Source organism: Pteropus alecto, unplaced genomic scaffold, assembly GCF_000325575.1.
Source record: "Pteropus alecto unplaced genomic scaffold, ASM32557v1 scaffold38, whole genome shotgun sequence".
In the NCBI taxonomy this organism is placed as follows: Eukaryota; Metazoa; Chordata; class Mammalia; order Chiroptera; family Pteropodidae; genus Pteropus; species Pteropus alecto.
Window position 1 is genome coordinate 2,228,151 of NW_006442512.1, and position 24,928 is coordinate 2,253,078.

At 50.0% G+C, this 24,928-nt stretch overlaps 1 protein-coding gene across 8 annotated transcripts in view; it reads right to left on the bottom strand.

Annotated features, from left to right (window-relative positions):
- Positions 1-813: 813 nt before the first annotated feature.
- PML (promyelocytic leukemia) overlaps positions 814-24,928 on the bottom strand; it is a 39,570-nt gene continuing 15,455 nt past the window's right edge. For 2 of the 8 annotated variants that reach the window (XM_025040395.1, XM_025040394.1), the window contains exons 3-10: positions 21,738-22,318; positions 20,178-20,248; positions 19,269-19,334; positions 14,972-15,109; positions 14,341-14,593; positions 13,242-13,300; positions 4,398-4,548; positions 814-3,384 (exon numbers count right to left, since the gene is read on the bottom strand). In XM_025040395.1, the coding sequence (XP_024896163.1) occupies positions 2,606-3,384; positions 4,398-4,548; positions 13,242-13,300; positions 14,341-14,593; positions 14,972-15,109; positions 19,269-19,334; positions 20,178-20,248; positions 21,738-22,318 (2,098 nt within the window). In that variant the 3' untranslated portion in view covers positions 814-2,605. Of the gene's footprint in view, positions 3,385-4,397; positions 4,549-11,424; positions 12,613-13,241; positions 13,301-14,340; positions 14,594-14,971; positions 15,110-19,268; positions 19,335-20,177; positions 20,249-21,737; positions 22,319-24,928 lie in introns of those variants that run through there. The other 6 variants (XM_025040397.1, XM_006922637.3, XM_025040398.1 and 3 more) reach the window with 6 other exon arrangements.

The following is a 24,928-nucleotide window of genomic DNA, read 5'->3' on the forward strand; positions in this document are numbered from 1 at the left end:
TATCACTGGTTCACACAAGATACTATGAGATAAAAATGGCCCTTATTGTCCCATTTTACAAAGTTGGAGCCTGAGCTTGACACACCAGACCAGAGTCACAGGCTATTGAGGATTGAAACTCAGTGTCCTGACCTCTAGCCCAGCAGGCTCATAATTAGTTGACATCGATATACCTGAGATAGAATTAAAGTATGAGACACTTGCTCTTAGAGACTAAAAACCTCAGAACTGGAATTTGGGAATCTGAGACAAGGAGATGGGGTTAAGGGTGGTGGCAGTGACCAAATCACATTATCTGGCTACCTATCCAGGCCAGGGGAGTGAAAACACCTACACTGCCTGTGCCACAGGAATCCCTCAAAGTACTAATGTGAATTCCATTCCATCTGTGACATCCAGGACAACAACACATTAGTCACACATTGCTAATATCCTGGGCCTCCCCTACTTCCCTTGTTAAGGGTTTTACCACCTGTGGCTCTGGGGACACAGAGGACAAGATTACCCAGCAGAGGTGAAGTTCCTACAGACCCTGGTCTCTGGCTCCTGACTCTCTCCAGGGATAATTCTTGAATTTGGCATTTCTTTCCCTCCCTCTGGAGATGACCCCCCTGGCAGGCCCTCCCTGGTTTCCCCACCTGGAATGTGGGGTTCACAAATGTGAGGCCCTCGGCCCTGATCAAGGAGAGGCTCTCTGAAAGGTCCCCACAAAGAATAATTCCCAAAGGCCTGGAAGTGCCCCCTTCACCAAGCAAGAGGCTGCTCAGTGGCTCCCGGGGTGGGCTGAGCAGAATGTGGAACTGGGGCATCAGCTTTTGAAGATTCACATCTTTATTAAAGGCTGTGAAAGTGGAGAGAGGGCAGAACAGCATTATGTTATAAAGCCTGTGATTGGCTACGTCGGAAGAAAGCAAGCGTTGTGGGGCTAGAAATCAGTGAGCACTGCTCAGTCCAGGGTGAGGATGCCTTGCAGCTGCCAGGACAAGACTCATCACAGTTACATCCCGCCCTGCCTTCTCCCCATCAGTCTGTTCCCACCAGCTTCAGAGGCAGCACCTGCTTTAAATCAGAATCTTATTTTAAATGCATTGGTGCTGTTATAACCAGCACTCCTGCCATGGTAGCAAGATACTATGTAATTCCTTAGTGGGTCTTCAGGGCACCCACTGGATCAGGGCTGAGGTGTGGGCGCACGCCCTTCATCCACATGAAAGCTGAGGCCATAGAGGTTGGGGTTCTGGGCTGTGCCCCAGAAGCAGGGAGCTGAGGAAGAAGGATGGGAGCAGGGAAGGGGACAGTGGTTCTGCTAGTCAGAGGGGATGACCCTGACCTGCCTGTGTTCTGCTACTGATCTCTGGTGTGAGCACAAGGTTGGGGACCTTAGTTTAGGGCTGGGAGCTAGGGTTCAAGAAGGAAACCATCTTGTCCACTGCCTCAGTGGCCTGTTGTCCATTCCTAAAGCCCCAGAATGGCAGAGATGAATTGGACTCTGAGACTATCTTGGCCAACCAGCCCATTTTATGGGTGGGGACATGGGAGCTCAGGAAGGGGCCCTTTCCTAGGTCACATCTAATTAACACAGTTGGTGCCAGGGCCAGGACTTTCTCAGATACTCCACACTGCTTCTCGTTTGAGGAACAGTCTACACAGCAATGGTTCTGGAACTTAGTGGGCATCAAAATCATCTGGAGAACCTGTTAAACTAAACAGCTTGCTGAGCCCCACTCCAGAGAGTCTGATTCCAGAGGCCTGGGGTAGAGGCTGTCAGGAGAAGCCAATGTGTGGGTCCCTGTACTATACAGAGAGCAGCACTGGCTGGAGGATATTCCTTGGGAGGGCTGAGGTGGGCATTGCAGACAGAGCAAAAGGCCATGCTGGGATGGGTTGGTGGCCTGAAGATCAAAGAGCAAAGCCTCGACTAAGGGGAGGTATTTGTGTGGCCAAGAGGAAGGAAGCAAGCATGGAGGGAGGGGTCAGACTTTGAAAGTGGGGACAGGCATGGCATGGCAACTTCCGTCTCTGCAGCTGTGAGGGCCCTTTGGAGATGAAAATGCTCCAGGGGGAAGTGAACAGAGGGCCAGCCTCCAGGCAGGCAGAGGCTGGGAGAGCCCCAGCTCATGAAGAGCAGTTTGGCTTGAAAGGCACTTTGGGTATCTGTGGTACCACCGGTGTTGCAGGCAGTGTCCATGGGAGTGGTCAGCAGGTCCCCTGGGCAGTGGCCAGGGGTCAAGGAGGAGCTGCAAGGATACCCATGGAAGTGGCAAGTCAGGTGACTGGGGCAAGATGGGGGCCACTTAGAGAGCTCAGAGGCTGTCTTCACCCAGGACCTCCTTGGTCTGGCTCCCAGAAGGTAGGGGCCAGGGGTCTGGTGAGTTAACCCACCGGTGCGCCCAGGGCCTGCACAGAGGATCTGGTGGCCCCAGATCTTCTCTGTAGGGTTTTTAGAGAAGGGGATTTTGGTCCCAAAGAAGGAGAAATGATTCTGGACCGAATGCCACCTGGGTACTGGGGACTAGGAACTTGAAATGCTATGATGGGTGGGGCCTGGTCCAGGGACCCCATCCCTCTCTGCCCCCAGAGATTCCAAGCCAGTCATCCCGTTCTCTCAGCTCTGCTGGGAGGCCCTTTCACCCAAGCTGTGGGCAGTGAGAGGAGTAGAGGTGCCTTCTGCCTGTGCCAAGGCCGGCCCCTCCAACAGATCTTTGAAGTAGGTGCTTAGAGCCTGCAGGCTGAGAACAGACTGGGCAGGAGGCAATGAGGTGGCCTGCAGGTAGCGGCTATACTTCTTCAAGCCCCACTGTGGGTCACGGCGGTGTGCAGTCAGCAGCTCCACAAAACTCACGTTGTGGAGGGCCAGGAGGCGGGCCTCGACACGTGTCAGGACTGCTGCCTGTACCAGGGGCTGCAGGGATGTGAAGCACTGCAGGCTGCTGAAGGAATAGGTGTGCTGGGCCATCTGGCGGCCAAAGGAGACCTCGAGGAGGCGGCATAGGTCACGCATGGTCAGCACGGCGGCCAGGGCGCTACGTTCGCTCATGTTTCTCGCCAGGTAGGTCTTGGCTAGACTCTTGAGTTTGAAGCTGCTGGCCCCGGGCATATACTCCCGGATGACGGGCAAGATGGCCAGGAAGCCCGAGATGGCCTCCTGGAACTCCCACAGCCTATTCATGTCCTCCAGGGCCCGGAAGAAGTAGGGGAGGCTGGGCCCCCACAGCTTATAGCAGGCCAAGACAGGGCGGCACATGGAGCTCAGGAAGCGGAGGAAGTGATGCAGCCCCACCTCCAGGGAGACTGCCTTGGAGTATATGCCGAAGGCCTCAGGCTGGATGAGCACTCGGAACTTGCTTTTCTGGTTCACTGCTGCCAGTTGGCTAATCTGCTGAGCTGGGCAGGAGAGAAGGGCACGGTGAGACCCCAGAGGCACAGGAGGCACTGGGTAGGAGTGGGGACCTCCAGGGCTGCCGACCCACCGTCCAGAGACCCCACCTTCGGACCTGCTGCCTTCAGAACCAGACATTAGCCTCCAAATGCAGCTCTGACCCTGGCTCTGCTGGTGAGGACAGAACGAGGTCGGCTGCCCTCAAATGCCCTTTGATCACCTGCAGGGAGTCCAGCTCCCCTGCTACCTGCCCCTGAGTTCACCAAATCCTTTAGATCCAGGTCCCTTCTGTCTTCTGTCTCTATACCTAGCCCTCCGCTCCCTGCCCCTAGCCTCTAATCCCATTAGCCACTTAGCTAAGGCTCCCAGCCAGTTGGAGCCCTGAGACCAACAGCACGCCTGCTCAATCTACTGCACTCGAAGTGTGGCCCAGAGCCTTCTGTGAGGTCTGCAAGTGACTTCCCTTTCCTGCGGAAACACCTGCTGCTTCTAGCTGCCTAGGCTTGCCCTAGGCCGAGTCTGTGCCCCAGGGCAGGGCCCAGGCAAGCACTGCAGGAGTTGAGGGGCTTCTGGGAGAAGAGGTCATATCTCTCTGTGACTTCGGCTCCGCTGGCCTCCCTGTGCAGACCCCTGTGGAATGGGCCTTGTACTCAGAAATGTGCAGTCACAGCCCAAGGACTGGCTTGGGTTGCTGGTCTCATAGCTGTGACTTCCTGTACTGTGGTTCTGTTTAGAGATGTCTTCCCAAGGCTAAGAGAAGCGCTCATCAGAGGTGAACTCATGGAGGTGCTTGCCTCACACTTTCAGGCACTAGTCGAGGCAGCTGTCCTTATTCAAACAACCAAGTGGTACGCCTGGGAGTCCCAGGGGAGACACAGTGCTCTGCCCCTTCTCTGGCTGCGGACGTTGGCCAGAGCTCAGGGCTCCCTTGGACCTTGCAGATGGCTCTGCCTACACTTATCTTGGGAACGTAGAGACTAAGCTAGAGAGGGATGGGGAAGGCTACCGGAGAACCCACTTTCATTATCAATCTTGAGATCAAAGAAAACCAGGGGCCTGTCTTCTGCTTGGGGGTCGGCGAGGCTGTCGTTCAAGACCCCGAGGGAGTTGGGGCTCTCCAGCTGAAGGTCACTGGACTCGCTGCTGCTGCCATCCATCTCTTGGAAGGACTGAAACACAGGAAAGCCAACAAGTCAGGGGTCCGGAGAGCGAGAGGGAGCATACTGGTAATGTGAGCATGTGCCGGTGAGCAGGGGTGTTGTGTGTGCGTAAGTGTGTGTGGGAACAGAGCAAGCTGGTGTGGCCAAAACATGTGCATGCACATGATGGAGGGCACGTTATTGGGAAAGAGAAAGTATTTGTTTAGGTGAGTGCATGTGCACGAGAATGTGTGTGCATAAAAAGACATAGATGTGTATGTGCATGTGTGCGGGCCGTGTGTGTCAACCAGTGCACATGTATTAGTGAGGAAGGGTCAGGATGAGAGCATGTGGGCAAGTGTGTGTGCATGTGCATCTAGGTGTGCACAGGGGGTGTGAATTTGTGAACCTGTGTTGATACAGTGTGTGTGAAAGTGAACACGTAAGAGACTGTACGCAGGGGTGAGTAGTGCTGGGTGCAGAAACTGGCGGGAGGGCCCAGTGCTATGGTGGGTAGGGCTGAAGGTGTCTGTTCCTCACTCTGAGCAGACTCAGAAAAAGTATGAACCAGGGATAAGAGGAAGGATCCTCATCTTGAACCCCAGATGTTTCTCTGGAAGGGGCCAGGAGCCTGGCTCTTTTTGTCCCCAAAGCCAGCCAAGGTCCCAGTGTCCTACACAAAGAGAAGGGAGAGGACCGTTCAGCCCCTAGGACACCACATCTAGGTGGACACACAGAGCCCAGCAGTGAGAGCAGGGGAGGGAGAAAGCTCAGAGCCTGGAGGCCCTGTCACGTAGCATCCAGGAACCAGCTGCTTAGGAAAGGCTGAGGCCTGGGCTCCTCCGGGCTGAGCACTCACTCCTGGCCCCTTCCAGAGAAACAGCTGAGGTTTGACATGAGGTTCCCTCCTCCTAGCCCCAGTTCATGTTTCTTCTGTTTTCCCCGGCACCAAGGCAAGAACAGTTTGAAAGGCCTTGAGGTGGGAGAAGAACCTGGCTCCCAAGGACACAGCCTCTTATAACATAGTTAACGGCTTGTCATCTGCACAGTCTTTGGTGGCCTGCTCAGAATCTCCTGTGATTGTCACCTGTGAACATTAGACAGAGACCAGGAGGAAAGGAACATGGCCAGTGTCCTAGAGCTGGCTGGAGGCACTGCTAGGATGCAGTCTAGATAGAGCAGGTCTTAGGCTTTTCTCCTACGGACTGGCTCTAGCCAGTTGATGGAGTTAGCCTCACCTGGGGCCGTCTGAGGCCTCCATGAACCCTGGTTTCTGACTAATGTCTCTGGCCTAGATATTCTCCTAGGCCCTTTCTACTCTCCAGGTAAAACACTTGTTTGAACAAAACTTTGGCCAAGAGCAAAGTCATTACTAACCACAGGTAAAATGTGCTGGATTTTCCTAGGAATGGCTGAGTTTTACTTTAACTGCATTTCACAGCCCTACGCCAGGTTCACCAACTTCCTCCAAGTCATCGATAGAAACAGACATTCCCTAGGAATCCATCCAGAGCTGGTTTCGCTTAGAGAAGCTTGTGAGTTCTGGAGCTTTAGACAGAATAATAAGAGACTTTGTCAAGTGCCTTGCATATCAGTACCCTTGAATCAGCCATGGTCCAAGGCTTATTTTACATGTCTTGTTTTGTATGGGTCCTGTTAGGAACTGGGCCGCACAGCAGGAGGTGAGCAGCGGGCAAGTGAGTGAAGCTTCATCTGCATTTGCAGCCGCTCCCCAGCGCTAGCATGACCACCTCAGCTCCACCTCACATCATCAGGCATTAGATTCTCACAGGAGCACCAGTCCCTGGTGCCAAAAATGTTGGGGACCACTGTTCTACAGCATCTTCCGTGAAGTTGCTAGCTGGTGCACCGAAGACTCCACCTTCTTCCCTGATGGGAGAAACCAGTGCTTTTCTTTTTCCAGACTCCAGGAGCTGTTTTGTTCATAAGGCCTTGGCGTTCTTGTACTCGGGCTGGTGGAGAGCTGGACTCCCCTTGCTATGTCCTCCCCTGGGCCTCAGCTTCTTCTCGCCAATGGCTGAAGATTTATCCCCTCGGCTGACTCCTGCTACTCACTAACATGGCACACTGGGCTTTCTATTCTTCCTTCTTCTTTTTTCTCCAAACATAACTTCAAAAGATCTTGCTGTGGCCCTGAGAGTTTCCACCTGTCTCCTTCCTTCTGCTGTGTCTCTTCAGGCTTTAAAGCCAGAATCTTCTCTTCAGATATTCTCTTCCAAAAGTTAAGCTCCCTGGAGAGTGGCACAGCTGCATCTTTAGGCTAACTCCCCCATCTTTATACTAGAGTCATTTATGATGGCCACCAGAACCTCATTTTTAGAGCCTCCCCTTGTCCTGGGGCCATTTTCTCTTTTATAGTCATGGAAGTGTCCTTTGTCCTGAACTTACTGAGGAGCCTACTAGCTCCCTTGATAAAAAGCACATCCCCTTTCCACTGAGCTTGTCAGTGGAGCGGGGTTGGATCTCCCAGCCCTGACTCTTCTTCCTCCCAGATCCCTCTTGCCGTTGGGGACTTTTATAAAGTGTGGCTTCGTTGTGGGGCTGGTCTCACTGGAACACCTTCCACTGAAATCTAGCTAGTTGTAAACTCAATTCTCCCTCCCAAAGATATACTGGCACATTTTAAAAAGACTTTTCTAAAGACTCAGGTTTAACAGAAAAGCAATCAGCACATAAAAAAAGCTCTGGCACAAAACATCTTTCCATCCCCGCTCGCTAAGGAAAACCCTCATGTTCCACCCCTAGGCCTCAGCCTTGTTCCACATCAGGATGACTGAGTGGGTGGCGGAGCAGAGAGAGAGTGACAGTGGTAGAGACCAGCACCCAGGCACCCAGGAAAGGGCCTTTCCCTGGAAAAAGCGGAGGTTTGCTTGTCAGGGAAAGAAATGCAGGCAGAAATGGAGTAGGGAGAGATGAGATTCCATGTGCAAGGACTGGAAAGTGAACAATGGGAAAACATTTTGAGGGTGTAGAGAGTGGAGATGATGAGAGCTGAAGGAAAGTGGAAAAGGAATTTAAGAAGTGCTGCTGCGAGTTATCTGTTGGATCCCCTTCAATAGTCTTTGAAAGATGCAAGTAAATATACTGTAATTTCTTTATTATACTTGGCTAATGGACTGTGTTTCTTAGACTGAGCCGTAAGAAATCCAGGATTTTTTTCAGGCTGCATACGCAATCTGGTTCACGAGCTGTATTTCACTTATTTTCATCACAGGTCAACTTAGCAGGCTGGCTGCATTCCAACTCAACCCAGCAGGTCCAACAGCCATACCAAGGGTACTCATAGGAAGCAGCTAGGTTGACATCTTAATCACCTTCCAAAGGTCTAGGAGGTTTATCTGGGAAGATCCAGCTCTCCTCTCCCCTGCTGGGTCATATCCCAGGAGATACATCTCACCTCCAGTCAAGGCCGATCATACACATCTGAGCATTTCTCTGACGCAGATGTGTAACTGAATCCCCCCGTTCTCTCAGGGTTCTCTTCTTTGGCTCTGCATTAGCAGCTTGAAATACTTGTGATGCCCAGTCTATACCACAGACCGATTCATTTAGGATCTCTGGGGGTGGGACCTAGGAATTTGTCATTGGTAAAACTCCAAGTGATCATGGTGTCAGGCAGGGTTGAGAACGACTGTCCTAATTACTGATTGAGTCCATGTTTGGTCATCAGCCAGTCGGGCTAAACCCTTTGATATTCAGTATCCATCACCTGAAGATATCTACCTAGTATCTGTCATTATTGCTTATCAAGAGTCCCAGCTCCTGAGGGACTTTCTTAGCATCTGAGGTTAAGCAACAGCTGGGATCAGTTTGGCAAGACATTCATTGCTGGTTTTTGCAGATATAAAATCCCAGCTCTTGCAAAGTCTGGAAGGCCCCCGGAGATACCTCACATGTGTCTGTGAACCGAACCACACTATTAGCGAGCCTGTGGCCCCCACTGCCCTCTGCTCACTGCTCCAGCCCTTTCACAGGCGGCTGCTGCCTCTCAGGGGATGTGGCTCTGATCTTCTCAGCTGAGCACTTTTTAAAATCTGATACACACACTCACCAGCATCAGTGTCCCTCCTCTGGGTCAGCTGCTTCCTACAGGCCTTCCGTTCACTGCCGGTTACCACTGCCACTTCTGCCAGTGGCTGCCCTCTTGACAAAGTCCCCTCCTGCTTCTACTTGGTCCTGCTGCTGCCAGGCCCTGGGGCCAGTCATCTGTCGCAAGAGTGGTGAGAACACCTATCTTTTTCTGCCTTGGATCCTAACACAGGGCCTACAGTAGAGGCACTGCTGACCTACTCTTGTTTTTAATCATAGTCCTCTCCCTAGGTCGACCATCAGGCCTGGGTCTCACCCTCCACCTCACTACAGCTCCACCGCCTCGTCCAGCAGGGGCGAGGTCTCTTTCAGAGTGCCCCTCCTGCTCACGCAGTCTCTCCCAGAGCCCAGCAGGCCTGCACCAGAGCCCCCCAGACATGCCTGGAGTCCCGCAACTGACACAGCTGCAGCCCGAGTAGGGGGTCGTGGTGGGGGCACAGGCCCTGGTACATTTGGAAAATGCAGTATCTTAGCAGGCCAGTATTTTACAACTGTCACTCACTGGAAGGTCGGTTCAAGGTCACAAAGAGGGGAGGACATGTGAATACAGGAGCCTGGAGCACCCAGGGAATGTCGTCCTGCCCCCTCCCTCCAAGCTGCTGCAGGTACTCTAGGGGAACCAAGGGTCTGGAAACGGCACTGAAGATGGGTGAGAAATGTACCAGGGGGACCTAATTTGTTTTCTTTTAAAGAAAGTTTGGAACTCCCGTCATGGTTAATTTAAAACCTGTGTGTCTGAAGAATAACTACATCAAAGCAGTGGTTCTCTGGCTTTCGCTCCAGACCTAGCCTCAAAGGTGAGCAGCTACTTCTCAATGTTCAAGTCTTCATAACCTGCAACGTGCTTCTCCCTCCTCCCTTGATTAACCTCAGGCATCACCTAGCTCCTTGCTGACATCTGAGGATTAGACTGACATTCCCACCACCCAAACTTGGCTGGTGTCAGTTCTTCCACTTGACTCTGAGGAAGTCTGGTAAGACGACTGGCATCCAGTCCTTTTCTCTGTTTCCTTCCCAGGATTCTACCTCCACCAAGACTCAGTTTTGCTTTAATTTTATCAAGGTTATGGGATGGAAAGAAGTGCCCAGATTTCAGAGAAATTTAGAACACAGAACGACAAGACTTAAAAATGGATTGGCTGTGAGGAATAATAGGAAGAGGTGTCCCTGGCGGCTTTGGGATCTCAGCTTGTGTAACTGGGCAGATGGTGCAATTTACTGAGAGAAGGAAATGAGTTTGAGGTTTCTCTATGGGGCACTCGAGTGCACCCGGGGGAGGGCTGCTAGCTGTACTGGTCTGGCATCGGCAGCTCCAGGGCAGTATAAGAAGCCACAGGCCCGACTGAGATCACAGGAGAGTACATAGACTAAAAGAGAAGAGGGCTAAGAACCAAAGCTGTAAGAACAACATTTAAAGGAAAAGACCTTGAAGGAGAGTGAGGAGGAGCAGCCAGGCTGCAGGAGGAAGACCTCCTGATCCCAGGGGAAGCAGTCTCTCAGGGAGGGTTTGATGCTGGTCAAGAGTAAGAACTGAAGGTGACCCCTGGACTTGGAGGCTACCCGGGGAGGTTACCCCGGTGCTGGTGGGCAGGTTTCACTGGCATGGTGGGGAGAGCAGGGAAGTGGGGTGAGGAAAGAGGGCCGAGGGGCTGGAAATGGGGAGGTTCTGAAGGGAAAAGACTTCCTTCAGCATGTTTAGCTCATAAGGAATTGGAAGTATTTGAAGATGCAGATGAGGATGGGGAGGTAGGGGGAGGCTCCCCAAAAGACAGGAGGACTGGGGCCAGGACAGAAGGAGAGCGTCCCAGAGTAGATGTCCCTCCATCCTAATAGAAGGTACTGGGGAAGAATGTGATGGAGTCAGGTGAATCTGTGACTAGATATTGGATAGCAGATGTCTACTAGCTATGTGAGGGCTCCCGTCGTCTCTCTGGGGCAGAGGGTATGGTCGTGTGCGGAGAATGAGGGTGGGGATGAAGGTGTGGAGCTTGGGCAGTGGAGACGCGGTGAGCTGTGGGGGTGGGCAGGACAAGCACATTCTTAGAGACTATCCTTTGTGGTTTTCCCCGTTGATTTTTCTCCAACACTATTCAGCCTCCAGGTGGCAGTGCAGAGAAGGCAAAGCTAGAGAATCCCTCCGAGATTGCTTTTTGAGGGCAGGACTAACAAACCACGGGGAGGCAGGGTGAAGAGATCTGGATGCAAGATTGGCTGTAATGGTGGGCCTTGCTGGCTGGAGGGAAGCAAAGGCAGGAGGAGCTCGGTGGGAGAGAGCAGAGGTCCTGGAAGTAACTGGAGAGCTCAAGGGTCAGGAGGCTATGGTCAGAGTCTTGAGTGGATCATTTTAGAGATGGACAGTTCTTGGTGAGGTCCTGGGGGTGGCCATGGGGTGAAGTCTCCTGAGTTCAAAAAGTGGAGAGGCCAGGGTGATGGATACCTGCAGTCCCCCAAGAAGAAGGGAGAGAAAACTTAGGAGGCAGGTACCAAAGTCTTCTCTATGTGGGGAAAGCAGGAGGATGCCTGAGATGAGCTGGGGGAAGTGGGGTTCATCTTGAGACGTGGAACCTCAAAGGCACAGGTCTTAGCAGATGGTGGGACTGAAACAGCCCAGGAGGCAGAGGTTCTTGACCACATCTCCTACCTCTGACACTCACAGAATGTGGTTTCGGGAAAGAGGGACATTGCAACCCCACAGGAGAACCAACTTTCAGTGCCGGGAGGAGACAAAAGCTACCTGCAGGGAAGAGGTAAGTCCAGCAGGGACTCTGTTGGTCAAGGAAGAAGGGTTTGCAAGGGTGATCTTTCAACAAATATTTATTGAGACAAATATTTACCTGCCAGGCCTTGGGATTGACACAGCCCCTGTTCTCATGGGTTTAGGTCCTGGCAGAGACCTAGAGTAAAGGCTTGGGGTAAGGGGGTGGGGCAGTGGGAGGTGCAGATGGTGAGAAAAGCTTCCTTTTCTTGGGCAGAGGCCCAGGCATGTGGAGTGGTGGCCTGAATCTCAGTCACGCCCTCTTGGCTGAAGAAGACTTAGGTCTCCCTGCCCAGAGTCCATGCAACTGTTCACTCCTTGATCAAGATGTATGAACACCTACTGTGTGGGAGGCCTTTAGGTGTGTGGGCTGGACCCGGCCAGGCAGGGGGATGGAAAAAGCAGAAGTAGGGCATAGGTGTTGGCCACAAGGTCACAAGAGGATGGTGGCTAATAGCTGTAGAGGGAGGCACTCGGGGTTCTCAGAGGCTTGTCTGAGGTGTGGCTGAGCTGGTGGAGGGACTTTCTGGAGGGCGGAGTGGAGAAAATGCATTTGGAGAGACTTCCAGTGGGACCTGGATTTGGGGATTCTTCATAGGGGTTCTGTCAGAATCCTGGGAGATTCCTGCCCTAAGCATCCGGAGCACTCTGCCTCCTGCCCTGCCCCCCCTGAGAGAGGCATCAAGCTGGGGAGTCACAGAGGAGAGAGGAAGAGAGAAGAAGTTGTTGAGCCACTGGGTTACGCGTGAGGATCCCCGGAGGGAGCGGCCACGGGACCGCCCTGCCCTTCGCGCCCGGCGGGGTTCGCTGCTGGCCCTTTGGAGGGGGGTGGTACATTCTTGAGGGTTGGCAGGATGGTTGGGATGCCCTGTGATGGCCGGGGTGGTGGCTGGAGTGGTGGCAGGGGAAGTACAAGTCCACATGGGGGTACAATACATTTTGAGTGGCAAGTGGAAGATGTGGCGAAGTCGGGTGACTCTTTGTGCTCGAGACAAGTAGCTGATCCCACGTTGGATGACAGTACGCTCCTGGCACCTGGCAGGCTGGCTGGGAGACTCGGCATCAGGGACGACAGCTTGCTTGGTGGGATGGTGGGGAGGCCAAGACGGGGGGCGGCATGTGCCACTGGGCAGACGGGAGGCCCGGCAAGGGTGGGATGCTCCTCGCGCTCTCGGCAGGGGATGGGCTGGCGGGGGGTGTGGTGCAGCAGTCTCCATGGGCTCCATGTGCTTTCCAATATAGAACCTCAGACTGAGGACTGGAAGGGATTCGGGGGCCACCCACTCCAAACTTTCACTCTGTTCAGATCCCCTTTTCCCTGGGACAGGGAACTGGCCAGCCTCCATTAACAAGCCTCAGGGACAGAAGGGTCACAACTCACAAAGCCACTGTTCCATTATAGGATGCTTTAAAAAAGTTCTTACATGGAGTGAAAACTTGCTTGCCTGGGCCCTGTACAGTGCTGTCCCATACCCTCACACCCCCACACTGGCTCTCACTGCTGTCTACCCTCCTTGTTAAGGGCGCAGAGGACAGGAAATGAATAAGGACAATCCCAACAAAGGCACTGGGTAGTCCAGAAAAGAGACAGGGCTCTGGAAGGAAGCAATCTATTCACATTTCAGAAGAGAACATATGGTTACTGAAGGCCACTGCCCTGGTCTGGAGGGGAGACTGGGGTAGTCCAGGCCCACAGCTGGCATTTGGAGACTGTCCTCAGGGCAGCTCAGGACTTACAACCTCACTGGAAAATTGCCCAGGTGCAAGGCAAGTCTGAGACTCACCTGCTGTGGCTGTACCCCTGGGACTTGGAAAACAGGGGAGGCAGAAGTCCAGAACCGACTTCTGGGCCACTCACCGAGTTTTCAGCATCTGAGTCTTCTGAGCTGCTGATCACCACGATGCGCTCTTCTGAAACTGGTTAGGAGCGGAGGCATTAGGCCCTGTAGGGGATGCCCGCTATCCACCCCCCACCCCAGCCCACCCCCGCCCCATATTCCCACGGGAATCCTTCCAGGGCAGTGGACTGGGTGGGCGACATGTGCCCTGCAAGGCGCGTTATGAACAGTCACCGTGTGTGTCCCTGTAGATCTGTTTATTCTAAGTGGCTTTCCATGACTGCCTGCTGTGCCTTCTGAATACTAGTTTAGCTGCTGGTTCTGAATGCAGAATTTGCTCCCAGTAGAGGAGGCTTGACAAGCATCACCTGGTTTGGAACCTTTTGCGATCCTAAAGAAGCATTTTGTTTTATCCCAATTCTCAGCCCCATGAGATGTTCAAGCTAAAAGATACCCTATAGTTAGTTAAACAAAACTTTTTGAATCAACAATAGTATCTGGGAATAAGGAATATCAGTTAGGGCTCAGTGTGTGACCAGAGTCAGGGTCTGTGACCTAGAATGAAAAGAAAGCTGGACTGTCTCGTGTCTCGAACATTCCAGAATTCTACTGGTTGACCTTAACTCATGCCCAAGGACTCCCTGTCTGGCAGTGTCCATAAAAGATGTCTAGGACAAATGAGGTACCTCAGATGGGTGGCCTTTGCAGAGAAATTAGGGAACTGATGGGTGTGGACTTTACCCAAGTCCTCTCTGGGAGCATACTAGGCACCCACCAAATAAATGTTTCTTGGGGAGACCCACACTCTCTAGAGGCATGGAGCTGGGTTCTATAAGAGTGTGTTGGGGTAAGGAGCTAAGGATCTGTGGGCTTAAGCCCCTCCTGCTCCCCACACTGGAATCCCAGCAAAGCACATGGTAAAATAAACTGTATCCATTCTCACCCCCTAGGCAAACCGTGGGCTCTCCTTGTCCCATTTCATGGCAGCTGAGAGCAGGACATTGGGAGTGCTGTTGGCTTTGGGCTCTCTGGGTGCAGTCAGAATGCAGAAAGGGGCCCCACCCAGCCTCTGGAGGGCAGCGTGTAGGCCTCTGTCTCTGCTGAACCCCACTTCCCTACCTGCCTCTCCAGAGTCGCCAGTCTCATGGTTGCTGTTAAGCGGTAAGACCTCATTTCCTACGGTGGGGCTCTCGGGGCTGGGGGGCCCATCCAGGTGGGGTGGTGATACTGCCCTGGAGGTGCTGGGCTGCTCGAGGGAGCTCCGGGCCAACCTGGCCTCCTTCTCCTCCTCAGACTCCATCTTGATGACTTTCCTGGGGCACTCGGTCTGGCAGGACTTCCTCTTCTGTGGTGTGGCTGTGTTGGAGACCTCCTGTGCAGTGGGGAGTCACAGGGCCAGGTAAGGAGCCTCCAGGGGTCCTGGGGTGGTGGGCAGAGACCTAGACCTGGGTAGCAGGGGTCTGTGGCTGCCCCCTTTACTCCTGCTGTTCCCTCTGCTATCTGCCATGCAAGTAATGCCTCTCTCCACACAGAACACACTCCCAAGCTGCCATGCACACTGGCCCTGCCTGCGGACCACCAGGCCTCTGACTGCCAGGGAGTAGCTCATTCTTAGTAGAGGAGAACCTCCTTACAGGGCAGCCAACAGCAAGGTACTGATTAAAGTCTAGGTTCTCACCCAGCTCCACCTCTTACTGCCTGGTGGGATCTGGGCCCTCAGGAGGGAAGGTGGGGCCTGGGAAGAACTTACCTTTCTACAGGAGGAGTCTTTGATGGAGTAGGCATACATGGGTACAGGGTGTGCCCCAGGAACCGACTGTACCACAGCCACAGGCTGATTCTCAGCCAGCCCCAGGGCCTGTGCCTGAACCATCTGTGGCCCCTCTGGCTGCAAAGTTTGGAAAAGAGAGTCAGAAATGACTGGGCAGCAGGACCAAGGCTGGGAACTCAGGCCTAGGGTCAGCCCAACCCCCAGGGTCTCAACCAGCCACAGGTGCAAGCTGCCTGGTCCAAAGCCCAGAGCCCACCAGGGAGTCCTCATCACACCCTCCATGACTTCGCTTCCTTGTGACCCTGAGGTGCTGGTGCCCAGGGATCACTGCCAAGTAACTCCTCAAGGCTCACTCAACATCTAGCCTACACAGCTCAAGGGACAAAGTGCTCACTGCTGCTGGAACCAGCTCCTCTACAGAGGTAAAGTTGTAACAGGAAGGCCATCCTTCCACTGAGCTGAAACTGGCCTCCCTGTGGCTTCCACTCTGCTCCCACCTCCCACCCCTGGGCCTTCTCTGCCTGAGTCAGAAGAGCCATTAAACACCTTGGACAAATCACTTAGAACTCCTCGGGCCTCAGTACTCTTCTGTAAATGGGAATAATCATAATTTATCTACCTTACAGGGTAGTGTGGATGAAGTGTGTTGCTAGAGTAAAATGTTTATAAGAGCACCTGGCACTTAGCATGTGATAATGAAGATGAAAAGTGTTTTTTATTACTGCTCTGTGCCAGGTACAGTGCTGAGTGCTTCATGTACCCATCCCAAAATAAAGTAGAGGCAGTTCTTCAAAAAATCTTATATGAAATTTTTATACGATCTGACGATTCTACTCTTGGTATATACCCAAAGAATAGAAAACAGATGTTCAAACAAAAATGGCACATGAATGTTCCTAGCAGCAATAATGGAAACAATCCAAATGTCTATTAAGGGACGAATGAATAAACAAAATGTGGTATAGTCATACAGGGAAGTATTATACAGCCATAAAAAGAAATGAAGTTCTCACACACACACACACACACACACACACGAATCTTGAACACATTATGCTGAGTGAAAAGAAGCCAGCCACAAAAGGATACATATTATATGTGTTCATTTATGTGAAATATCCAGAATATCTAAATGCAAAGGGACAGAAAGCAGCTTGGTGGTTGCCAGGGGCTGGGGAAGGGAAAAGTTGAGTGCGTGCTCCCTCACTACCGGGTTTCCTTTTGGGGTGATGAAAACAGTCTGGAACTAGATAGGTGGGACGACTGTACAAGACTGTGAGTGTACTAAATGTCAATAAATTTTACACTTTAAAATGGTTAAAATGTTGAATTTACATGAATTTTACCACAATAAAAAGAAATTATAGTTAAAAAAAGAGGTGGGTACCACCCTATGATAATCACCTGTCTACAAAGGAGGAAACTAAGGCAGAGAGGCAAAGTTATTTCCTAAGGTCACATACCTAATAAGAGCTCGGACAAGGGTCTGAACTCAACGTTTTTGAAAGGGAAGTTCCCTCCCTATGTCTGCACACATTTTTCTTCAGTCGCTGTCTCTTTTACATCCCTCCCCACCATCCTTCCCTATTGTATGAAACTGAACAGCCTGCTGGACCATTTGCTGAAAATGAGTGAGTGATGTGGGAAGTGTTCCTCTGAAAGAGGAGGCCCAGACTCCGGTCCTAGCCCCTCCTGTCCCAAATCTGATCCGTTGGTGCCTCGAATTCCATGTGCTCAGTGGACGAGTGTCACTCGGGATCCTGTGGTCTATCCACACAGTAAAGGAAAGGCATTCCAACACAGCAGAGGGGACTCTTCATCAAGCAGAGCTGCAACGGAAAAGCTGGGCACCCAACTGTGAGATTATGAGGCCAGGGATAGGCTTTTCTTATTGGGATGAGCTCCGCCCCTCCTGAGGGGGAGGACACAGTCAGGCCACCCTCAGAGTGGGACACCAGAGATGACCTGGCCAAATGTGGGCTGGGATGGACAGGGAAGGCCCAGAACAACAGGGCCACCTGCTGGGTACCAGACCCAAGCCAGGCAGAGCTCTTTTCGGTATCAGTGCACTGATGTGGGCTGTGGGCTCCTACATCATCTGCTATAATGGACTGATTTCCTTCCTTCCTCCCTCTTTCCGGGTTCCTATTGCTCAGCATCTTTATAAAAAGGGAAGAGAGTTGTCTCTGGATTAGAGAGTGGAGCCTGTCTCAGGGAATGGGAGAGAACGGACGATCTCTGATTCGGAAAAGTGCACAATCTCCACTGAGTGCTCTCTGCCAGTGTTTTTCAAACTATACTCTGTGACCCATTAGTAGATCATGAAAGCAATCGAGTGGGTCATGACCCGCATTTTTTACATTACACAGAAGAGAAACTATTAGAGCGAGCCCATGTAATAAACACAATTTGTTTTGCAAAACTTCTGTTTTAGCTAGAGGTATGTGTGTGTGTATATAGAGTGTAGGCTAGATGTAAAATATATTTTTTTATGATGGATGACAGTCAAAAAAGTTTAAACTACTTACTATTAAAAAAAAGTGTAGGCGAGCCTATGAAGAAATTGGAACCCCTATAGACTGTTGGTAATGGTGCAGCTGCTATAGAAAATTGCATGGCAGTTCCTCAAAAGATTAAAAACGAAATTACCATATGATCTAGCAATTCCACTTCTAGGTAAATTTTGTTATGTGTATTTTATCACCACTAAAATATTTTTTATAAAGTTGAAAAGATCCTGCTCTGCCCTTTTGTGTGTGGCTCTACAGACAGTTGGTATGTAAAAGACCTTTTCACGTGGGCCATAAACTCCCCAAAGGCAGGGTTGGGTTCCTCTGCCTCTGTCCCACTCCTCCATTGTTAATGAAGCAGCGGACATATGAGGGCTCAGTAAAGGAAAATCATGATGACTGATTTATAGATGTTTTATAGCTTTAAATTAAGTTTTTTTTCATTAAAGTATTATAATATTATTACAAAAAGAGCCTATGAGAAACAAAGGAGGGAAAATGCCAGAGCCACCCCCTGTTCCCCATCACCAGCAGTCCTAGTTAAGCCTATTTTGTTGTCATCTCCATCTAGGCACACAGCTGCAATGAAAGTTAACCAAGTTCAAGAAGGATGAGTGTTGGCACTAGAAGCCCAGCTCCTGCCTCCTAAGGGAGGGACACGAATCCAAGAGTTGCCTTTCTCTGGGCATAGATGATGGGATTGACTCTCCTGGCATAGCCGGACCATGCCTGCCTCACTCAAGCTGTCACACTTGTTCTTTGCAGTCAGAGTTACTCACTTCTTTTCCCCAACTCCGCATGCCCCCTCCTCCAACCTATTACTTAAAGAACACAAGATGCTCTGCAAAAAGAGCATTCTTCTGATGCTCCACGTTCAAACTGTTTAGTAGTGGATAGTGAGAGGTCACCTCAAGAAAAGGACCCAGCAAAATGCCTAGACCTTACACAGACAGTTTGGGCTTTCTTGCTGTTCATTAACCAGCCACGGGCACCTGAAAGACAGCTGAGATCTGTGGACCCAGACAGCATTTTCCACTATTATTCATATGATTTCTCTGGGGACATTATTCATTCTAGTAATGTTTATAATACAAAACAAATGTCTAACTATGCATAGACAGAGAACTGACTAAATAAAGCATGCTTCATCCATTCAGTAGACCACTATGCAGATGGAAAAAGGCATCAGGAAGGAATACTTCATTGGGTGAAAAAGCCTGGAGCACAATATTACGTCTATGTGGTACTATGCTAACTTTGTACAAAAAAAAAAAAAAAAAGGAAAAAGCAAATATCTGTAATCATATTTACTTGTAGTTACATAAAGAAATTCTGAAAAGATATGTAAGAAGTTCACAGAGGTAGATATGTGGGCCTAAGAACTCACAGATGGGGGACAAGGTGGGATTGAGACATTTATCACTTTCTATGCTTTCATTTCTGATCATGTGATATTACCTAACCAAAAAGTAAAATGTCCTTTTTTTTTTACTTTTAAAGTTGTGTATATGGGGATGTAGTAGTTATGGGGATGCAGACAGTTAGGAGTTGGCTTCTAGTCCTGCCCCTAGCTTGCCATGTGGCCTTGGGTTAAGTCACACCCTCTCTCTGGGCCTTAGCTTCAACCTCCTTAAAAGAGGAAATTAGACTCCAAGCTGTCTCCTAGTTCTAAAACTCTCAGATCCTAAATCCTGCCTCCTCCTGGAAGCCTCTCCTTCAGCAATCTCTCCTATGGGCCATGCCATAGCAAAGCTAGGAAGGCTTACCATCCTGACCACCCCCATCAGAAGACCTGTTTTCCATGGAGATCTGATTAGTCTTGGGCCCGGGTCCTAGACAAGCAAGCACATGCAAACCTGGATGAGCAGGATGTGGAGGAGACCAGATGCCCAGTCTGGGAAGGCACTGGGGAAGCTGATCCTGGTAGAGAGGAACCATGCATGCAAGCACCCCAGGGAGCGAGTCAAAGGGGTGCCATTGCATTTCTACCCAGGGAAGCACTTTAAGTCAGGGTAGTAGTCCAGAGATGGGAATGGCTGCCTCAAGAAATGAGTGAGCTTCCTGTCCCTGGAGGTGTGTGCATGAAAGCTGAACGGCTAAAGTCAGGGCACTGCAGAAGGAATGCCAACATTAGAGGAGATATGGGTGCCTTCCAATCCTGAGAAACTATGGTTCTTGGATATATGTTGGCCCTGAAATCACACCAATGGAACCCAGGCTGCTGGGATGGAGGTCTGACACTTGTCCTCATTCTCCATTCCTCTTCAAGAACCATGTGTGTGGGAAAAGGAGAGGAAGGTAGGTCCACATGTTAACCCCAGGAAAAGGGGTGGGGTGCAGAGCACTGAGTCATCAGGGGAGCCTACCAGTGATCACCTTCTTCACCTCCTGTACATATCTGGGTCTAACTGCTCCTAAAACCATCAAGAGCTCATGTCCTATCAAGAGCTACTGTGGCATTTAGGAGCCTAAAGCAAGCCAATCCTTTCTTTATTCCCTCCTATCAAAAGCTCCAGTCTAGCCACTTCCTGTCCCTTTCTCAGGCACTTTCTCACCTCTGCTGCCTGCAGACACAGGGACGACAAGTGTCAGTTTCCTTTCTGAAACAGGGGAACTCCCAACCTGCCTGACTGCTGGACCATGCACCTCCCCATCAGCCCTCAAACCCATCTCACCAGGTCAACATCAAAAGGGGCCCTGGGAGTGCTGGTAGCCTCTGGGCTGGTTCTTCTGGGTAGAGCTGCATCTGGAGAACATAGAGAAGGTCATAGGCAGGTCATGGACATCTTTGGTGAGAGGCATCCTGGCCTGGGACAGTGACAAAGGGAAAAAGGAAATGTTTCCTTTGCTTTCCCTGGAAACCCATTCTCCACAACCTCTCACAGCACTGGAAAAGCTCCATGGAGGGGCTGGCAGTTGGAAGGAAAGCCCCCTGACTGCAGTGGGCATGAACCAAGTCAGAAGGGAGGAAGGGGGTGGCATTACTGAGCGTTTTCCTTTGGCTCCAAACTCCAAGTGCACCTCTATTTCTGGGCCAACACAAAAGCAAAGAGTGGACAATGCTAAAGGCGTTACTGTTCACTGACTTCTCTGCATAAAGCAAGAACTCCATGACACTATTCTGACCCACAGCCTGGTTTTGATTAAATCTAAACTAAATCTCTCATGTTTTAGAATAAAATATGTATTTCCTTTCTTTGCCAGGGCCTGGTTACAATACTGAAGGAAAGCTGTTCAAATGCTATGGGGTGATTTCCTGTATATAGGGTGACATTCACTGCCTAGGTGGGGAAGGCACGAATCCACACCTGCTCTAGGAATATACTTTTATGAACCCACATCCATCAGCTCCAAGGGCAGGAAGGAGAGGCTCCTTTATCACTGGCACCTGCCCAGGGGCCTTCAGGTTCTTAGCCTCCTTCCCCTTCCTCACACCAGCTATCCAGAGCTCAGATTCCAGCCTAGAGACTTCGTCAAAAAGCTGTTAAAGCCTCCTCACCCTGAAGGCCCTCTTGTGCACCCCATCCCCATGTCTCTTGAAAACCCTCCTGGCATATCCAGCTCTGCAGAGCTGCTACAACTCCTGAATTTGAACTGCAGAGCCAAGCACTGTCTCATCCTCCAGCTACGTGATATGCCCTCATCCTGGACTGGACAACTTGAAGTGAGGACCCGTCTGCTGTTTCCCACTTCCCAAGTGCCCAATACCAGGCAGGGCCCATAAAGTTTGGCAGTTGGTCCAGATGGTAGGCCATTCTGGGGACAAAGAACCTCCTCCACTGAGCCATAGCATATTTTTGGGTAAGCACTCAACCACCACAGGGGTTTTCTGAACCTCTTTCCGCCCTAACCTCATGTTCCAGTTGACTTAAGAGAACCTCGTGGTGTGGTTGGTCCTTCCAGGGTTAAAATGATATCGGGTCTAGTGCTCAGCTTTGTAGTTTCTTAACTTCCCCAAGGGTCACAAGATCACAGCTAAACCACAGGGTCTTGTAAATTAGTCAAACATGATCCCTTTGGGTGGCTGTGGCCCATATCACGGCCTCCTCTCTCTCTTATCCTGTGCCCTGGAAACTACGATGGGATCAAACTCAAGAGACAATACCCGCCCCCCAGTTTCCATTTCTGTTACACGGAGATGATCTTTTCTGCTCTGCCTTCCCCGGAGGGCAGCATCAAGGCACAAGCCTTTAAATAGTAAACAGGCCAGCTATAAGGGTGGCTCGAGTGCTTACCTGTCTTCTGGGTGATGCAAGAGACCAGGTCCTGCAGGCGCACCTTGAGTTCGTCAAAGCTGTCAGTGCGCACGACAGCTTGCGAGCTCTGGGGTTGTTCCTGGCGCAGGCGGCCAAGCGCCTCTCGCAGGAAGCCATGCATGTCCAGCACCTCCTGGTCTGAGGCGTAGAGCTTCATTCTCTGTACGAGCACGCTGCCTGTGCGGATGCGCTGCAGCACAGCGTCCAGGCGGCCCAGCTGTCCCGCAATCTCCTTGTAGTCACGCTGGTACCGCGTGTTCACCTCCTCCAGCAGCTCGCGCTCCTGCGCCAGCACATGCGCCACTACCTGACGCACACGCGAGCGGATCAGCTCTTCCATGTCGCTGCGCACGCGCCCCATCTGGCTGACGGCAGAGTGCATCTGTGCCTGCGCCGCACTGAAGGCGCAGTCCTGCTCCTGCAGCGCCTGCGTCGTGGCATCTAGTTCCTCTTGCCGCTGCTGGATCTCCACGCTGATGTCGCACTTGAGGTCGCTGTGGCCGTTATCCAGGAGCGCACAGGAGCAGCACAGTGGCTTGGAGCAGCCGCGGCAGTAGATGCTGTGGACACACAAGGCCAGCCCGATTTAGGGCTCTCTTGTTGTTTTTTCCCTTTAAATTTTTATTACGTTCCTCTTTAAGAATTACAAAACTTTGAATCATGGTATGTTTCTAGGTTCGTGCTTTTCCTAATTCAGTGTTTGTGGTTATGGTGATGGTATCTCAACTACTAGTAAAATATTAGAATATTAAAAAGTTACTGAAGTAACAATAGAAACAATACGAAGACATATTTTTTAAAAGTTATTCATCTCCTGGGTGCATCCTTCCACAACTCTCTCCACTCAAACCACCTTACAAAAATATCCAGACTATGCAGCTGCTTGCAGGATTCTAAAGACTTTACACATTTCAACCTATTTCACCCTTGCTTAGAGACTGTTTAGGGGGAAACGATTGTTATCTTCATTTCATAAATGAAGAAACAGAAACATTCAGAGGTTAAATAATTGGCTCAAATATACAGCAATTTTGGGGGTTGATGATTGTACTTAAAAAAAAATGAGATCATACTATACCATTTGTAACTTCCTCCTCTAATTTACGTTCATTTAGGATATTGTTCTAGGTCTATTAAGTAGATCAACTGTATTGTCTTTAATAAATAGCTCATTATATCCCAGATGGACCACAATGATTCACTCATTCTCCTTTTAATGAACATTACAGTGAATTCTTGTTTACGTATCTTTTTTCCCTTTCTTTCTTTTTTGGCCAATATGGACAATGCTTTGTGTAGCCTAATGCATGGATGCTTTTGTTCCTATGAAACAGATTACAAAAAAACAGTATTGCTAGATCAAAGAACATGTATGTTTTTACTTAATAGATTTCAGCTAGCAGACAATTCCGTAGCATTTACTATGTGTCAGACACTATCATAATAAACATTTGATAAATGTTAACTCAAGGAATCCTAAAATCCTATGGGGGTAGGAACTATTATTATGCCCATTTTAAGGATAGGGAAAATGAACAAGAGGTAGAATAACTTGCCCAAGGTCACACAATTAGTAAGTGGTAAGAGTCCAGATACAAACTGTAGTAGGCGGAATAATGGCTCCCATTCATGTACTGATTCCTGGAACCTGTGAATGAATATTAGTTTACATGGCAAATAGACTTTGCAAGAGTGAACACATTAAGGATCTTGAGATGGGAGATCATCCTGAATTATCTGCGTGGACCCAGTGTGATCACAAGAGTCCTTATAAAGGAAAGGGGAGGCGAGAGAAGGGAGATATGATGATGGAAGCAGAGATCGGAGTAATACTATACCGCTGACTTCAAAGATGGAAGAGGGTTATGAATGAAGGAATGCAGGCAGACTCTAGAAGCTGGAAAAGGCAAGAAAATCGATCTTCTCCAAGAGTCTTTAGAAGACAGCCTTGCTGACATCTTGATTTTCATCTCAATGAGACCCAGTTCAGACTTCTGATTTCCAGAGCTACACAATAATAACTATGTACTGTTTTAAACCCCTAAGTTTGTGGTATTCTGCAACTCTATCTCCACATGTAGGAAATGACATCTGTACAATCCAATACAGCCCATTATAGTAGAGAACAGAAACAACCTAAGTGTTCATCACTAGGCAATGAATTATATAAATTATGATGCCCCTATACAATGGAATACTATGCAGCTGTACAAAATGAGGATAATAAAAGGAGTGTTAAGAGGATTAAATTGTGTGTGCGTGTGTGTGTGTGTAGTTAGAACAGTGACTAGCATATAATGAATGCTCAAAATCTATTATGATGTATATTTTAAGTAAAAAAATCAAGGCGCAGAAGTGTATGTATAGGATGCTACCTTTTGTGTAAGAAGAAAGAAAAATAAGAATATACTCACGTTTGATTATATTTGAATAAAGAGATGTTCAAAACACACATAAATTAATAAAAGTAGTTATGGATGGGGTCAGGTAGAAGTGGAAGGAGATATTTCACTGTATGCCTTTTAGATTGCTTTTATATTTGAACCTTGTGAATGTAACTATTTTTTAAATTAAAGAATGGAATACTAATAAATATAGGCAACTATACAGAGTATAGAAATAAAGAGAGAACTAGAGCCAGTGTAATTTTCCTTGTTTTGGACCCATGGGAAAGGGGCTGAGCCTGAAATTGGCTTCTCTTCCACAGAAAGAGTGCTCCCAGCCTGGGAGGGGTCCACCTCGGGTGGCCTGGCTGGAGAGAGAGCAAGACATTCTGTGTCTACCATAGTCTCTGCTATTTCTAGGCTCCCTGGAGGTCTTGCTAGGGAAAGCAGTTACCAGTCACCGCTCTCCATCTGGATGGAAGTGGATAATTGGCCTCAGGTCTTTGTGACTTGGTTGCCTGAATCAGACCCCCTGGCTCCAAAAGCCCCCAGCCTTCTGATAAAACTGAGGTATAGATTCTGAATTGGAGTGACCTATTAAGGAGCTGCCCCAAGACCAGGAATGAATGACCTCTTTGGCCTAGGATACCTTCGCTCTCATTCAAGGGACAGTCATTGAGTGCTTACAGCGTGCTTGGCATTTTGGAGGAGGCAGAGGTGAGGTAGACATCTGCCCACAAGGAGCTCCATGACAAGAACCCAGACTTAACTCAGATAGAGAGAGGA